Here is an 18,859-nt window from a genome sequence, read left to right on the forward strand (position 1 = left end):
AGGTTGTGGTTCCATCCCCAGTGTGGGGCGTGCAAGAGGCAGCCAATCAATGAGTCTCTGTCATCATTGATGTTTCTATCTCTCTCCCTCTCCCTCTCTGAAATCAATTAAAAATATATTTCTTTAAAGAAAGAAAATGAAGGGAAGAAGGAAGGGAGGGAAGAGAAAGAGAAGGGTGACTGGATAGGAACATGGCACTTTCTGCTCCCAGACTTCCCCATTTGCCATCCTATACAATCCCTTCTCACCACAACTACAATGCCTCAAGAAAAATGTATTCTACTCTGATCACAGGATTCCTTAGCCCTGTCACTCACTAATCACCTTCCTTCTCCCCACCAGCTGCCTCCAAACCAGCTCCTGTTCTTTTCCCTGAAAGACCCTAAGTCCCAAACCAGGAAGTCACTTTAGATTCATGGCCCTCCATACAAAACAATGAGATTAAATGATGATTAGTGTCACTGAGTTAAAGCAGTGAAAACATATTTTCTTCAATAACTATTGTCAGTAGGGGGAAAGCTGAGCTCCATTCCAGTTTGTGCGGACGCAATTGGACCTTTTACAGGGACAGGGGGAGTGGGCAGGGATCAGTAGAGTCAGAGAAGTGAAAAATTACAAAAGATTGGTCTGTGTCAATGTGATTAAACCAGCTGTGTCTGCTAGCTGGCAGGTACCAAAATGAGGAGTCTATCTTCCCACAGATACTGGAAGACAGAGGCCCTAACCTTCCTGATGATTACATTTCAAGGGCATGACTCTCAGGACCTTGAGAAAGACACTCTGAGTTGTAAGAGATACATACAAGTGTAATCCCTTTTTATCCAATGTTTTGAGAAAAGTAGGTCAGGGACCTACCATCAGACTAGGCTAGAACATTCTGTAATTCTCCTTGCAGACAAGCTTTCTTTTCAGACCAGCTTCTTTTGTTTCTTTTTGTTTGTTTCTTTTGTTTTGTTTTTTTGGTTAACCCTCACCCGAGGATATTTTTTCCATAGATTTTTTTTTTTTAGACAAGAGTGGAAGGGAGGTAGGGAGGGGAAGAGGGAGAGAGAGAGAGAGAGAGAGAGAGAGAGAGATGTGAGACACCTCCATCTCCCACATGCTCCCCAACAGGAGGCTAGGGATTGAACCTGTAACCTAGATATGTGCCCTTGACCAGGATTCGAATCTGAGACCCTTCAGTGCACAGGCCAATGCTCTAACCACTGGGCAATAGTGGCCAGGGCACAGACAAGCATTTTAATGAAAATTTGGGGTCAATGCAGAGCTGAGGGTCATCCTAAGGGTTTGGCAAGCCTCTTACTGCAGTGCAGGGGTTTGGACAGAGTTAGGTGCTGAGAGTTCTGAATTTCTCATTAGTCCTTTTCTACAATTTGTCTACTCCTTCCAATTCTTACTGATGTTGTTTTTGTTCCAGCTGTTATAATACCTGGCTGGGTAATTGCAATAGCCTCCTAAGTGATTTTCCTACAGTGGCAGTTCCAAAGGAGTAAGGAGTGGGTGGAATAATCTAATCTTCATCAGTCATCTCGCTCAAAAAGGCACTTAATGTAATTAATATGTGCTTGTTATGTAAAGGCAGCTTTCAAACATAAACTCCACCCTCCTCACCAGGCTTCACCAGCCGTATTGTGTCCTGAAGCTGTATTGTGTCCTTGAACTGCTGTTTTATTTTTTAAAATAATTCTTTATTGTTGAAAGTATTAACATATGTCCCCCCCTTTTCCCCCATTGACCCCCTCCAGGCCCCCCCCCCACCTCAGGCCCTCACCACCCCATTGTCTGTGTCTATGGTCCATGCATACATGCATACAAGGTCCTTGGTTAGTTACCTCCCACCCACCCACCCTCCCCCACCTTCCTTCAAGCTTTAGAAAAATTCGCTGTCTCCCTGTTGCTGGTCTCCCTTTAACTCCTTCTCCAAATCATCATTTTTTTCTGCCCACTCTCCCTGTTTCTATCAAGGTCCATGAGGAATAGAGAAAGAAAGGGAAGGGAAGGGATGAAGATGAAAAGTGGGAGAAGTGGGGAGTTGGAAAGAGAGAAGATAGAGAGGAGAAAGGTGAAAAGGAAAGAGGAGGGTTAGGGGTAGGAGGATGGTTGTGAAAGAAGGGGATTTGATAAATGATTGCGGTATTAAACCAAATTAAGAGTTAATCCCAAAGAATCCTATATAATAAAAGGCCAACAACCATAACGGTATAACGACCAGAACAACCAATTGACCAGTCGCTATGAGGTACATTGATCACCTCTCAGTCCCTCCCCACATCCCACAGGCTCTGATCACTGGATGGCCAATGGGGAACCACAGGGAACCGGGGTAGGTGACAGCGGGGCAGGACTGGGGACTGGCGAGTGGGCAAAAGATGGCCCTGATTGCAGGCTAGGCCTAGGGACCTTACCCATGCACGATTTTATGCACTGGGCCTCTAGTGATGAAAAAGATTGTTGGTACAATGCATTCCTCTAGAGGTTAAGATTCTGGTTTCTACCCAGATATCCCTGGCTGATTATTTTTACATTTTCATTAAAGAATCTTGCCTAGATAAGAGATGAAGTTTGCTTTTTATTTTTGTCAAATTACTTTTTAAACTTGTAATTATAGGTTCTTTTCAGAAAGCTTTGCGGGGTTATTCATGCATTTATTCAACAAATATTTGTTGAGCAGCCAGGAAATATGTTAGATGCTAGAAATACAAGCATCCCTCTATTTCAGGTCCCACTTCCTATCAGTGCTTCTATCTAACATTCACTATACTCAGATACACATAAACACACACATGCCAACACATCAACATTCTATCTGTCCAGATCCTACCCCGTATTTTTTCAACCATCCACCTCAGCAAGAAAAAGTAGCATAGACCCATAAGATCCAATATGATAGGTTTCTTTTTACTACTTTAATTAATTTTGTCATCTTTATCCTAAACCATATCCAAGAGTCTTCAATTCCCAACTGTCCCTCATAACTCCCTTGCCCTTTTTTCTCCTCCACCCTTCTCTGCTCCTTCTGACCCCATAGCTATCATTGCTACTTCCCAGAACCGCATGAGTTTATGACTATATCCTGCTGTAAGCTCTTTCCTCCTCATTCCCACCTCTTTGCTTGAAATATCAGGAAATGATCTTCCAGCTAACTGGACTTAACGATTTGATGAATAATTTCTAATGGAGGGATTTTTTGGTTGCCTGCCCAGCATGGAAGGAGCTTAGACATTGCTACTCCATGCTAAAAACAAGTAAAAGTCTGACCAAACTGAAAACTCCACGTTTTTTTAGAGTCATCAGTGAAGTAAGTCACAGGGAAAACCTATGCCCCTAAAATTGGAGAGACAGACAGGCAGATCTAGAAAATGATAACTCTCCAGGGCAGGAGCCTACACACAGAAGCCTCTATGGGAACCACTACTGGGGTAGGAAAACTTGAATTGCAATTGATCATTTTTGGGACAAGTCTGAGAGTTAAAAACTCCAGGGCAGCCCAGTCATAGGGGTCCTCCACTCTTTTGTGAGTTTTACTTCCAGGAACTCTATTAGATCCTCACAGTGAATATCAGAGGAAAATATCTTCCTGCCACTGGCAGTAGGAGGGAAAAAGTAATCATTTTTAAAATAAACCAGATTTCTTTTCTTCTTAACAAGGCTTTCTCTCTAAAGAAACTATTTTGCTGGGATTTTATCAGAGTGCCTAGCCTACCATAGGAAAGGGAAATGCCCAACTCCAGCCTAGTCTAAATATCCTGTTCCACCTAAAGTAGGGGGGAACCCTGAGAAGTACTGATGAAGTTCAGAGTCTAGGGGCAAAGACTGAGACCTAATTTTAGGACTATAGATTCATCCCCTCATTCCCCCCCACATTATAACCACATTCCTAAAGACCTAGTTACCAAAGTTCCTTTCACCCAGTATATCATGTCCACCTCTCAAAAAAAATTAAAGGCATACCAAAAGGCAAAAAACACAGTTTGAAGAGACTGAACAAGGATAAATACCAGTCACATATGGCACAAATATTGGAATTACCCAATTGTGAATTTAAAATAATTCTGATCAATGGACTCTAATGAAAAATATATAATATGTATTAACAGGTGATGTAAGCAGAGAGATGGAAATTCTAAGAAAGAATAAAAAAGAGAAGCTTGAGATCAGAAAACACTATATCAGAAGGGAAGGTGCCTTGATTGGACTCATTAGTAGTTTGGACAGGATTGAGGAAAGGATCTCTGACCTTAAGGATATGTAAAAAGAAACTTCCAAAACTGAAAAGCAAAGAGAAAAAGACAAAAAAACAAACAAACAGAAAAGAATATTCAAGGATTGTGGGATAACTGCAAAAGGGGCAACATATGGATAATGGAAATATCAAAAGGAAAAGAAAGAGAGGAACAGAAGCAATATTTGAAGCAGTAATGGTACATTGGGAATTTATTGATTTTTTGAATATTAACGTTGCATCCTGCAACTTTGCTATAGTTACTTATTAGTCCCAGTTGTTTGATTCTTTCAGATTTTCTATCTAGATGATCAAGTCAACCGCAAAGAGAGTTTTATTTATTCCTTCCAGATTTGTATACACTTTTCTTTTTAATTAAAAACACAATGTCATTTACATTACTACAAAAAGGTAAACACTTAGGTAAAAAATCTTTTTAAAATATGCACAATATCTATATCAGGAAAACTTCAAACTCTGGTTAAAAACATTAAAGAACTAAATCAATGTATAGATTTTCCATGATAATGGATAGAAAAACTCAGAATCGTCAAGAGGTCAGTGCTTCCCAACTTGATCTATAGATTCAATGCAATCCCCATAAAAATCCCAACAAGTTATTTTGTGGATATTGACAAACTGATTCTAAAGTTAATATGGAGAAATAAAAGATCCAGAACAGCAAACACAATTTTGCAGAAGAACAAAGTTGGAACAGACACTACCCAACGTCAAGACTGATTATAAGGCCACAATAATCAAAAGAGTATGGTATTGGCAAAAGAATAGACAAATATATCAATGCAATAGAACCAAGAGCCCAGAAATATAAATATAGCCAACTGACCTTTGACAAAGGAGCAAAGGCTGTACTGTGGAGAAAGATAGTATTTTCAACAAATAGTACTGGAACAACTAGACACCCACAAGCAAAAAAATATATCTAAACACAAACCTTATACCCTTCACAAAAATTAACTCAAAATGGATCAGGAACCTAAATTTAAAATGCAAAATTATAAAACTCCTAGAAGATAACATCGGAGAAAACCTAGATGATCAGAGGTATGGTGATGATGCCTTTTTAGATACAACAACAAAGACATAATTCATGGAAGAACTAATCGATAAGCTGACATCATTAAATTTTTTTTAAAACTTCTTCTCTGCAAAAGCCAATGTCAAGAGAATAAAAATACAAGCCACAGACTGGGAGAAAGTATTTGCAAAAGATACATCTGATGAAGGACTCTTAAAACTCAATAATAAGAAGAAAAACTTCTATTAAAAATGGGCCGAAACCGGTTTGGCTCAGTGGATAGAGCATCGGCCTTCGGACTGAAGGGTCCCGGGTTCGATTCTGGTCAAGGGCATGTACCTGGGTTGTGGGCACATCCCCAGCAGGGGGCGTGCATGAGGCAACTAATCGATGTTTCTCTCTCATCGATGTTTCTGACTCTCTATCTCTCTCCCTTCCTCTCTGTAAAGAATCAATAAAATATATTTAAAAAAATAGGCAAAAACCTTTACAGACACTTTACCAAAGACAATATATAGTAAATAATCATATGGAAAGATGCTCCATATCATATGTCATCAAGGAAATGCAAATTAAAACAACAATGAGATACCACAATACACGTGTTAGAAAGGCCAATATCCGGGATACACTAAATACTGGCAAGGATATGGAATAACTGAAACTCTAATTTGCTAGTTGGAATGCAAAAAGTTATCTCCATATTGAAAGACAGTTTGGTGGTTTATGACAAAACTAAACATACCAGTACTCTTTCGTTTACCATACAATCCAGCAATTGTACTTTTGTATTTACCCAAATGGTTGAAAACTCATATCCCCACAAAAACCTGCACAAAGACTTTTATAGCAGCATTTTCATAATTGACAGAACTTGGAAGCAACCAAGACGTCCTTCAGTAGACTTGTATACATGTATATAAGCCAAACCAATGGACATGGACAACAGGGGGATGGGAGCATGAGTTTGTGTGTGGGGGGAGGTTGGGGGTTAATGGGGGGGATGAGGACACATTTGTAATACCTTAACTAATAATAATAATAATAAAAAAAGATGTCCTTCAGTAGGTGAATGCATAAATAAACTGTGATACATCTAGAGAATGGAATATCATTCAGCACTGAAAAAAATAAGCTATCAAGGCATGGAAAGACACAGAGGAATCTTAAGTGCATATTAATAAATGAAAGAAGTCAATCCAAAAAGGCTACCTATTTTATGGTTCCAACTATATGACATTCTGAAAAAGTCAAAACTATTGAGACATTGAAAAGTTCAGTGGTTGCCTGGGGCTGGGAGGAGAAAGGAATGAATAAACAGAGCACAAAAGATTTTTAGGTGACTAAAACTATTCTATATAATACTATGCTGGTGGAAATATATCACTATACATTTTTTCACACTCATAGAATGTACAGCACTAAGAGTGAATCTTAATGTAAACTGTGGGCTTTGTTGATAATGATGTCTCTGCAAAAAAGTCTGATAAACACAAATCAGGAAGTGCAGATCAAAACTACAATGAGATACCACTTTTCACTCCCTAACATGGCTATAAATAACAACCAAAAAAACCCTTAAAATAACAAGTGTTGGCAAGGATTTGGAGGAAATGGAATTGTATACATATGTCAAAACTTATTAAATTACATGCCAATTACATCTAAAAAAAACTGTAGTAAAAGGAAATATGTCATCTCACCTATCAGATTGCTGATATGGAGCATACTTGACAATGCTTAGGGCTGGTGTTAGATGTGGCAAAGCATTTACTCTCCACACACTACTGGTGATACTATGAAATGACACAACTACTTAAGGAAGTCATGCTAGATAGTTTAAATCAAAGTTTAAATGTGTAAAACCATCTAAACCAGAAATTTCATGACTGGAAATATATTCTAAGTAAGTAAGTGGGCATTGTTAGGGTATCCAAAGGAGGTACTACTGTATGAGGCCAAAAGTGGCAAGGGATTATAAATTTATTAGGTCATCTGGATATCAGATGGGCTGAGCCCCCAAATGGCGCTAGCACCCAGGGATGGGGAGTCAGAGGTTTTAAAGGACTCTACACGGGCTTTTTCACGGGGCAACTTTCTGGGCAGGTCTGGATCCTGGGAAAGTCAGGAGAGGGAAGACAATGGTCTTAAATGGAATGTAGTTTTAACAAGTGGAATGTGGTCTAAGCGAAAGGGAATGTCGGTTGTGAAGTGGTCTAAAGGTCAGTTCCCAGGGGAGGAGGAAACAATTCAATTATTTGATCAGACCTAACAGACATATGTACACATGTGTATAGACAGGATGACAGCAACAACATTGCTTCTAAATGTGAACAAATACTCTACATATTCAGCAGTAAAGTTATGGTGAAATAAATTATAATACAGCTATAAAATGTAATATTGTGAACTAAGAATTTTATGTGTGCCTCGATATCTTCAGGTCATGCCTATACAGGCAATAAAATTTGGCCCCTTGCCCTGTCTGGTGTGGCTTAGTTGGTTGGGTGTCCTGTGCACCAAACGGTTGTTGGTTTAATTCCTGGTCAGGGTACATACCCGGGTTGCAGGCTTGATCCCCAGTAGGGGGCGTGCAGGAGGCAGCCGATTGCTGTTTTGCTCTCACATCAATGTTTCTCTCTCTCCCTCTCCCTTCCTGACTCTAAAAAAATCAATAAACTATGATTTAAAAAAAAAAATGTAGCCCCTAGAGATAATTGCTTACAATAATCAAAATCCCACATTCCTGTGTCCATTTTAACTTCCAGGTCTTCAGAAATACTGTTCCATTTGTATGGAACACCTTCTGAATTTTCCTCTGCTTCACTCTTACTGAACGTTCAGGTCTCAGTCTAAAGGCCACTTATTTACTCGGCGATAACTTCCTGGACCACACTTAATTAGGCTGATTTCCCCTGGTGCCTGCTCATATGCCTCATCCAGATTTCTCCTAATCAGCACCTGTCACACTTCGCTTTTTCAATTCTTTGTCTCCACTAACAGACTGTGACCTCACCTTTAAAATCCCAGTGACAGGCTGACACCTGGCGTATAATAAATGTGCAGTGCGTATAATTCCAAATGAATAAAGTGCCTGACAAATAGTAGGCATTCATTAAATGACAACCTTTGTATTGCTACTACTATTTTGTTCTGGACTAGACATTATGGAAGGAAAAGAGATAGGAAGTCAATGAGAATATTGCAAGTTGCTGAACAGCAGGAAAATTTAGATATTGAGGGTGAATCCTGAGAAGGGTGCTGAAATTTTAGCTATAACTGGAGACACTTTAAAAAAATACTTTTTATTGATTTTAGAGAGGAAGGGAGAGTGAGAGAGAAACATCAATGATGAGAGAGAATCATTGGCTACCTCCTGCACGCCCCCTACTGGGGATCAAGCCCACAACCCGGGCATGTGCTTTGATGGGGAATGGAACCCTGACCTCCTGGATCATAGGTTGATGCTCAACCACTGAGCCACATGGGCCAGGCTACAACTGGAGACACTTTAAAGGAACACTTACTCAGCAGCCCAGAGACAGCTATTATTATTTACTAGAGGCCCAGATTCGTGCACCAGTGGGGTCCCTCGGCCTGCAGGGATCAGGCTGAAACTGGCTCTCCAACATCCCCTGAGGGGTCCTGGATTGCGAGAGGGCTCAGGCCAGGCTGAGGGACCCCACTGATGCACGAATCCACTAGTATGCATATAAGATCTCTGGTTAATTTCTTCCCGCCCTCCCCCCTCCTCCCTTCCCTCTGAAATTCATCAGTCTGTTCCATGTTTCCATGCCTGTGGTTTCTACTCCTGCATTGAGCATCTGCCCCCTGGTGGTCAGTGCGCATCATAGCTACTGGTCGGCTGGTCACTTAGGCTTTTATATATAGATAAATGTACCACAAACCAGACATTATTCTAAGTACTTACACCTATTAACTCACTTAATCCTCAACATGATTACACAGATAAGGCCATTGAGGCACAGAAAGATTCAGTATCTTTCCAAGGTTTGCAGTCTTGTGTATGGCGGCATTTAGATTGGCCCTAGATAGTCTCCTTTCAGAGCCCATGCTTTTAACCACTGTGTACTACTGCCTTCCCTGAGATGACAGAGGAGAGGAGACACTGTGAAAATCTTTTTTTCATGACTAATGAGAGATGGGTTGTATTACACAGTTTTATAGACGAGATGGGGAGAAAAAGAGACCTATGGAAGATGATGTACTGAGTAAAGGGTGCAGATATCCTGCCTAACACTCCAGTGTTTTCCTCCATGGAGCCATCACTTTGCCTGTCTCCTCTAGTATTTCTCTTTCTGCAGGACATCGTGAGGGCAATTATTCACACTTAACCTAACAAGTAAGATATTGTACAGAAAGTATGCATTTCGTGTGGAATAGACATAAAGTATTTCTCACCGAATAGGATGTCTGTCAACATTTGAAATAAAATTCTATATATCCAGTAAAATAATTCTATACAAGGATTGTTTTAACCATGGAATATTGTCTGGAAAAACTGAAAGATTGAAATGAGCTTTGGAAATTTGAGTGACTTTGTTTTTCTCTATTACTTGTCAGTATTGCTGATCATGATTGCATAGTACATACTACATAGCTGAAGAACAAAGGAATATAAAACTCCAAAATTGTCACAAAACCTGTGGAAGAAAGGGAAGGTGAGAACTCCCAAGGACAGTCTCAGGATCTAACTTTTGGCTCCATGCTCAAACTCCCTTCCAAGTTTTCCTCCTCACTAGAGTTACCAGCTTCAGTTTCTTTCTGTGTATATGTTTGTTTGTTTGTTTTAGATATATCACATTCTGGCCATAGAATCCTCATCTACTTAGCGGCACTTCCCTCAGTTAATCAGAGTTGTTTGAGTTGAAGTCCTGTCACGTGACATTGAGATTACGTAATCTAAAGAGAGTGAGCCTTTGTGAGTGCACAAACACCTTTGTGTGTAAATGTACAGAAAAAGTATGAGAAAAAATTAAAGAAAATTGTTAACAGTAATTATCTCTGGGAAGGTTGGTGAAACCATGTGGAGTCCATTTGTTTAGGGAGCACTGATACTCAAGTTCATGTGCTCCTAAATATTTTTGAATGTTATGGGATCCAAGATGGTGGCAGAGTACATGGAAGCTACAATCACTTCCTCCCAGGACCAAATTACAACTAAATTATAAAATAATCAGCCTGAATAACCAATTAAAAATTAGGTGAACAGAGTCTTATAATCGAGGAATTACAGAAGAAGCCATATTGAGACAGGTAGGAAAGGCGGAAATACTGAAAGGGCTGGCCCTGCACCCACATATGGCAGTTGAGAATCTGGAGGGATATCTGAACTGCAAAGGTCCCCCCAGAGGAGTGAGGAATCTCACCCGTGCCAAGCTCCCCTGACAGTGGCAGAACTACCACTGTCACCAAGTTTGAATCTGTGACATAATATCTACTGTGAAATTCAGTGAGGATTCTGTCTGAAGGGAGAGACAGGAGTGTGCTAAAGAAACAGGCACCCTCTTAAAGGACCAGCTAACAAAATTTCTTTTGCAGCCACTCACCCTGCTCTCTGGTGACGTGAAGGCGGCTTGGAGTGGACTGGCTTGTGTAGCCTCAGGGAGCGTGTTGAAGGGACAAACACCAAGGTCTCTTTGCTTGGCCCCTCTCCTGCACCAACTGCAGGCGCCATCTTTCCTTTCCTGGGTTGAGCACTCCACTTAGTATAGAATCAGCTTTGGGGAATGCACTAGCCCCACCCTTCTGACTCCCTATGGCCCCACCCTGCCAAGCTCAAGCCTAGCAGAGTAGTCTGCTGACTATAGCCAGCCTTGACTGAGGTATAGACTTTCATGCGGGGATCTTAAGGAAGTCTAGGCAAACTTGGCAGGAAAGTGGCAGAGACACACAAGAAGAGACTGAGTTGTATGACTCTTGGGCAAGGGCCATTTTTCCCTCACACACCTGAAAGACTCCACCATTCCTGTGCATAACCTTCCCTCTACACGACCAAATCTTGGACTGTTTTTACCTGATGAACTCTGCTGGTTTCACCCTGATGACTGCCTGAGAGCCCAACCCATCAGAGAGGCCCGTGGGTTCCAGGAGGGTGGTGGCTGTCCTTGGTACAGTCTGAGACTTTTGCTGAGTGGCCTCTGAACTACCACTGTCACCAAGTTTGAATCTGTATAAACCTGGTAAACACCACCTGCTTCTACATGGTGACTCACTGAGAGCATACCACATGCAACTCAAATACTGCCAGAGGCTCCTTTAGTGACTGAACCTACCAGACATGTGAATCTCTAGGTGCCTTGGGCCTTTTGCTGACCTGAACCTGGGTTCAGTGCTGGCGGAAGATGGCCTTGATATGCAGCTTGACCCCTCCCATGGGCACCAAGGCCCAGCAGAGGGAGCCACAAACTGTGGATCGCTTTGTGGCTCCAGACAGATAGCCCAGGGCCAGTCACAAGCAGTGTCTGAAATGACCTACACCAGAGTCTCTTCCAGAGTCTCTCTCAAGAAGCCCCAGAACTAACACATCAGGTGGTAGACTTCAGGCCACATCAGAGGGGCCAGGTCTTGCATAGCACTATGGTTAGGGTCAGTCCTCATAGTCAGCCAGCCTGAAGGTCAACCCCAACCACAGACAGGCCAACAGTAATCAAGACTAAACTACATCAGGAGAGCTCATATAACCTACAAAAGATACATTCCTGCAGCACCTAGCTCAGGTGATCAGGGAGATAGACTACTGAGCCCTATAGGACACCTACTATATATGGCTACCAAACCAAGACATAGTAGATCTACATAGTACACAGAAACAAATACAGAGAGGAAGCCAAAATGGAGAGACAAATAAAAGTGCCCCAAATTAATTAACTGGATAATTCCTCAAAAAAGAATTAAATGAAATGGAGGCAACAATCTACCAGATACAGAGTTCAAAGCATTGGTTATAAGGATGCTCAAGGAAGTTAGGGAAAAAATGAACTCAGTGAGAACTTAAAAAAAAGAGAGATAGTAAACATTAGAAAAATCACACACAAAAAAGAACCAGTCAGAAATAAAGAATACAATATCTGAAATAAAGAATACACTAGAAGGAATCAATAACAGATTAGGTGAAGCACAGGATGGAATCAGTAACTTGGAAGACAAGGTAGCAGAAAACACCCAATCAGAGCAGCAAAAAGAAAAAAAAATTAAATGAGGAAAGTCTAAGGGACCTCTGGGACATCTAGCATAGCAACATCCGCACCATAGGGGAACCAGAAGGAGAAGAGAGAGAGCAAGGTATTGAGAAGATGTGTGAAAAAATAATGGCTGTATATTTCCCTAACTTGCAGAAGTTCAAAGTCACACAAGTCCAGAAAACGTAGAGAGACCCAAACAAGGTGAACCTAAAGAGGCCCACACCAAGACATGTCATAATTAAAATGGCAAAGGTTAAAGACAAAGAGAGAATCTTAAAAGAAGCAAGGGAAACACAGTTAGTTGCCTACAAGATTGTTCCCATAAGACCGTCAGATGATTTCTCAAAAGAAACATTTCAGGACAGACGGGATTGACACAACCACAATGGTATGAAACTAGAATTGAACCACAAGAAAAACAAACAAACAAAAACGGAAAAACACAAACACATGGAGGCTAAAGAGCATATTACTAAGCAATGAGTGGGGGCCCACTCAAGAGGAACTTATTATGTCCATATGTTGGATGAGGAGGGACTGGAAGTGGGGTAAAGCCAGGAAGGAGCCTGCTACATAAATCTAGATAGGAAACCCTGTAAGTCAGAGTGGTGGTAATGGGAAATCTGACATTAATGACCCAGAGTAGAAACAACAATGTCTGTGGTATCAGGGGAAGTGAGCCAAAACAATTCCTGACTCTATCATCTGTCAAAGATTTGATATCAAGCCAGTTATTATGTCTGTCACGACATGAGATGCCTCATACATACATTGGGCATTCTAATGAGTGTGGCCACCTAGAGATAATGCACATTAAGAATGGCAGAAGGCCCTATGTTCATAGTGGCACAATTTACAATAGGTAAGATTTGGAAAATGCCTACATGCCCATCAGCAGATGAGTGGATTAGAAAACTGTGGTACATCTACACAATGGAATACTATGCTGTGGTAAAATAGAAGGAATTCTTACCATTTGCAACAGCATGGATGGAACTGGAGAGCATTATGCTAAGCGAAATAAGCCAGTCAGAAAGATAAATATCACATGATCTCACTCATTTATGGAATATAATGAGCAACATAAACTGATGAACAAAAACTGATCCAGAGACAGTGAAGCATCGATAAGATGGTCAAACCTCAGAGGGAAGGTAGGGGAGGGTGGGGGTAAGGAGGAGAGATCAACCAAAGGACTTGTATGCATGCACATAAGCATAACCAATGGACACAGACAATAGGAGGGGTGAGGGCATGAGTGGAGGTAGGGGGACAATGGGGGGATAAGGGCACATATGTAATACCTTAAGCAATAAAGAAAAAAAGTTATGACCATAGAAAAGAATGGCAGAAGGAAGTTATTTATTATTGATATTATGAATAACAACAAGCTGAATCTAGTATATATGATAAGGAAAGAAACATAACATGGTTAATAATAAGTGTTTTTGTTAATGGTTATGAATAACTGTTATTTCAGTTAACAGCTGGGAGAGCTTTAATGTACTTGCTTACTTATTTTCAGGAGGCAGATATTTCACCTCCCTCTCAGAGTCATTCCAACCCTTAAACAGAAAGCATGAAGGACTAGAGTTCCCAAGGAAAAGGCATGTCCAGGAATAATCGGGGAGGGACTCTAAAGCCTACCAGTGATATGCAACTAGGCTCCACAAGAGCACACAGGCTGATTTCATGAGTATAATATTTGGCAGCTTTTGTTCATATTATCCCTGATACCACTTGACGTGAGTCAGTACCCTGAAGACCCCAGAGAATCTTAGGGTGAATTTTAGGAAGTACCATCACTCCTGTGATAATGCAGAGTTGGCTAATCAGCTCACTTTGAAGTGAAACAGATAAAGGTATTAAGAAAAAAAAAGAAAAGGAACTCATAGACACAGACAATATGATGATTACCAGGGGGAAAGGGGCATGGGAAGAGGTAGAAGAGGGTAAAGCGGGGGAAAATGATGATGGAGGAAAACTTGACTTTGGGTGATGGACACACAATGCAATATACAGATGATGTAGTATTATAGGCTTGTACACCTGAAACCTATATAATTTTATTAACCAATTTCACCCAAATAAATTCATTAAATTTTTTTTAAAGAAAGATACACGGTGCTTTCCCTAAATACTTCTTTCTCATTGCTGAAACACCTTGAGCCGCAAAGGCTGTGCTTCCTGTGTGTTGAGCGCTTTGCACTTATTATCTCATTTAATTCTCACAATCCTAGGAGGCCAGTGCTTTCATTAATCCCACTTTATTTTTTTAATATATTTTTATTGATTTCAGAGAGGAAGGGAGAGGGAGAGAGAACCATCAATGATGAGAGAGAACCATTGATCGGCTACCTCCTGCACCTCCTGCACTGGGGATCGAGCCTGCAACCCAGGCATGTGCCCTGACTGGGAATCAAACCCTGGTCTCCTGGTTCATAGGTCAACGCTCAAACACTGAGCCACGCCAGCTGGGCTAATCCCACTTTAAAGACCAGGAAAAGGAAGGTTAGAGAGGTAAAGTGGCTTGTACAACATAGTATCTTGGGAATGACATAAGAAAGATATAGAGTGCTTTGCCTAAATACTCCTTTCTCAGAGGGGGCAAATATTGACTCATTGCCCTTTGGGGCAGACCAAGACAAGCTTCAGGGACAGAAGGGCCTGTGAGCAGACAGGTGGAATGTAGCTACTTGGAGATGAGAGGAAAGGAAATTCAAACAGAGGAAACGGTGAGCAAAGACCTGGGTGGGTAACTTCCGAATATGCTCCGCATGACATTCGGATTACCGAAAGAAAGAAAGAAAGAAAGAAGCAAAATAAATCAGGTATCCAGGCAGACGGGAGCCTAGAAACCTCAGAGCCAACCTACACTCCACCCTCTCCCCATTTACCACTTTCACCCAATCAGGCTGGAAAGCCTGTCCATCGTCACCCTAAAATGCCTTTCTGCCTCTCCATCTCCATGGCAACCGCCCTCAGGCTCATTTTCATCCCCTCTTGCTTTTATCCTAATTGCTTCCTGAGTGACCTTCCAGACAATAGTCTGCTCCTCTGCAAGGCAGCCAATCAGCGCCCTGTTTGATCATCCCCTGAATACATGTTTTTAAGGCCCTGCGTCTCTTGTGCGCTGTTTGCTTTTGCAGCTCTACGTCGCCTCGTAGCCACGTTAACTGGGTCTTAGATGGGCCCACGAATTAATTAGTGTACACATGGATGCCTTCTGAAAACAGGCCGAGTGGATGAATGCGCTGTGTAAACCAAGACAGGAAGGGAGAGCTGGGAATAGCTGATTCCTTCCAAGAATCCACGCCCCTTCCCCACCGCCACACAAATACACCCTGCCTGCCTTCCGTGGGAATGGAGAAACAGACACATTCCTTCCCAGGGCCCGCGAGCCAATCCTGCACTAGATTGAAAAAATACATGATCCCTGTGCATTTCTCCTCTGCATACCCCTCACCTCGCCAATCCCTGGTCTTCATTTGGGATCTAGCCCCACCCCTGCAGGGGCCAGCCCCCTTTCCTATGTGACAGCGGAAGTCTGGGTGGAGGAGCCGCCCACTTCCTTTTGAGAGTTCGGGGAGTGCGTGGCAGGGGAGGCGGGGCCAATTCAGCCGAGCCTTCTCGCGCGCTCGCGGCCGGGGCGCGTGCAGGTGGCGGTTGTCCCCGCGAGTGGGCTTGCGTGGGAGTGAGCGCTGTCGCTGAGACCGTCTGGCTTCTTGCTACAAAGACTCTAGTGGCGTTGGTGGCTTCAGCGGTAGCCCCTTCTGCAGGTAGAGACAGTCGCTTTCTGCAGGGGTTCTAGGCATCCTTCCCTTAGGATTGCTGTAGGCTCAGCGCCCCTAGCCAGCGACATGCCACGGGGACGAAAGAGCAGGCGCCGCCGTAACGCGAGGGCCGCCGAAGAGAACCGCAACAATCGTAAGATACAGGCCTCAGAAGCCTCAGAGACCCCGATGGCCGCCTCTGTGGTCCCGAGCACCCCCGAGGACGACCTTAGCGGCCCGGAAGAAGACCCCAGCACTCCAGCGGAGGCCTCCACCACCCCTCAGGAAGCCTCCAGTACTGCTCAAGCGCAAAAGCCCGCGGTAGCCCGGAGCAATTTTCAAGGCACCAAGAAAAGTCTCCTGATGTCCATATTAGCCCTCATCTTCATCATGGGCAACAGTGCCAAGGAGGCTCTGGTCTGGAAAGTGCTGGGGAAGTTGGGGATGCAGCCTGGCCGGCAGCACAGCATCTTTGGAGATCCGAAGAAGGTCGTCACGGAAGAGTTTGTGCGCCGCGGGTACCTGATTTATAAGCCGGTGCCGCGGAGCTGCCCCGTAGAGTACCAGTTCTTCTGGGGACCTCGAGCACACGTGGAATCAAGCAAGCTGAAAGTCATGCATTTCGTGGCAAGGGTGCGTAACCGATGCTCCAAGGACTGGCCATGTAATTACGACTGGGATTCGGATGATGATGCCGAAGTTGAGGCTATCCTCAATTCAGGTGTTGCAGATTACTTCGCCCCTTAGGGAAATCGGGCACACAGCCTTGGGTGTGTGTGGGGGCGGGGCGGGGGGGGCGGGGTGTAAAGACCTTCACAGGTACCGCAAGGAGTGTATCACCTGGGTTCTCAGTTGGATATTATGGGGAAGCGGGCGCGCTGTGTTTGTATATGTGATCAGTGCTAATAGTTGGAAGTGCGAAAAAGACCATTTGCTTTGGTTATTGTAAAATTTTATTCGCTTTAATACAATGTTGTTAAAGGCCACACAATACGTTTAAAATACCATTGAAGAAAGGTATTTTTCTTTTTTTTGTCTTTGAGATTTAGTGTAACAGTTTTCCTAACGTTATACAATGAAGTCTTTTCATCATATTCTGTGATATGGTACCTATTTTATAGCATTGAGTAGTCTGTTCTTTGAAATAACCAGTAAAATGTGAAAGAAGGATGGGAAGGGGGGGTGGGATTTGTTTATGTCTGACCTTTCTGAAAACCTTTGTGTCTGCTGTTGTGTAAAGAAGACTTAAAACTACCGTGATGTTGCTTAGTTATTGCAGAATATTGGGAAAAAATAAAAGCATAATGTCCAGGACACCTTGCTCATTTATTGACCACCAGTCATGTGTGAATCACCAGTGTACATCCTGAAAATACTCATTGGCACACAGCCCCCAGTTCTAAAGGATGTTATAGATCACATGGGAGAGATGAATACATAAACTGGTAGTGTCGTAAGTGCTGTAACAGAGATGAGCTTCGGGTGCCATGCACATGTAGAAAAGCTAATGTGACCAATCTTGGAAAAAGAAGAAGACATCATAGGGAGCCATAAAAATCCAAGAGTTGGCTTGGGCGATTTGAAAGGGGCATCAGAGCGTACTATGACAATTCTGTACATTGGGTACTTTTGGGATACTTAACCCAGCTGGGAGGAAGTGGCATTGGCAAAGGGAAGGGAGCATGATGGGGTGCAGTAGAAATAGGAAGGACACCTAAATCAGCTTGACAGCAGGGCAGAGGAGAGAGGGGTGCTTGCAGGAAATAGGACATTGTGAGGCACTACAGAGATTAAAGATGTGACTGTCAGAAAACTCTGGGTGATATAACAGCCTGTGGTCTGAAAATCATATTGGACATGGGGAAAGGAGTAATATGGAGGCACTAAAGGCAGCGTGGACATTAGGGATAACACACTCTTCACTGAACTATTAAGGATAAGTCAAGGGAAAGTGGATAAAACAAAATGAGATGGGAAGGAGGTGAGCAGGGTCTACGACATTAAAGGGAGGGAGCTATGTCTGGTGATAATGAGAACACACATGATTAATAATAATGATAATCCTAGAATAATGAGAAGAAATGGCTGAAGAAAAGCATACACTCTTGGATGAGGCAGAGAGATCGAACCTGGGACATGCCTGAAAGGTGACCTGGCATTTCTCTCAGGCACTAGCGTTGGTGAGGGTGTACAAATTGTTTGAAAAGTGCAGTGCATGTGAGCCCACGGGGTGGGGCAGAATTAACATTCTGACTCTCCTCCAGCCAGTGTGGTAAATCCTGAGGAACATCTGGCATGGTGGTGGGCCCTGGTACACACTAAGTCACACGGGATCCGCTGCCTACCCTCCTCCAGCTTTCACACTTACCTCATGATACAAAGGATTCGATGCCCATCCCATCCATCCCATCACCGGGGCCTTCGGAACCCTCTACCCCACCCTGCAGCAAAGGTGCAGATGTGGGAGTCGACCCTCACATTCTTATCAGCTACAGGCAAGCAACACGCACGAGGAGCTGTGCCCCCCGCCCCAAAAGTGACCACATTTACTCCCTAAAACTCAGCACTTGGTGAATGAAGTCCACAAGGAAGGTGCCCCACATGGCTTTGTGGGGCCCTG

General features: G+C 42.9%; 1 protein-coding gene across 1 annotated transcript; it reads left to right on the forward strand.

Annotated features, from left to right (window-relative positions):
* Positions 1 to 16,085: 16,085 nt before the first annotated feature.
* MAGEH1 (MAGE family member H1) lies at positions 16,086 to 17,546 on the forward strand. Its single transcript, XM_081115102.1, has one exon. It carries the CDS (start codon positions 16,327 to 16,329, stop codon positions 16,984 to 16,986), a length of 660 nt encoding a protein of 219 aa, XP_080971228.1. The 5' UTR covers positions 16,086 to 16,326; the 3' UTR covers positions 16,987 to 17,546.
* Positions 17,547 to 18,859: the final 1,313 nt, after the last annotated feature.

The sequence above is a fragment of the Myotis nattereri genome, assembly GCF_964212035.1.
Source record: "Myotis nattereri genome assembly, chromosome: X".
Classification (NCBI taxonomy): domain Eukaryota; kingdom Metazoa; phylum Chordata; class Mammalia; order Chiroptera; family Vespertilionidae; genus Myotis; species Myotis nattereri.

Excerpts from the sequence above, each read along its gene's own strand:
- MAGEH1 (XM_081115102.1), top strand. The coding sequence starts at position 16,327 with ATGCCACGGGGACGAAAGAGCAGGCGCCGCCGTAACGCGAGGGCCGCC.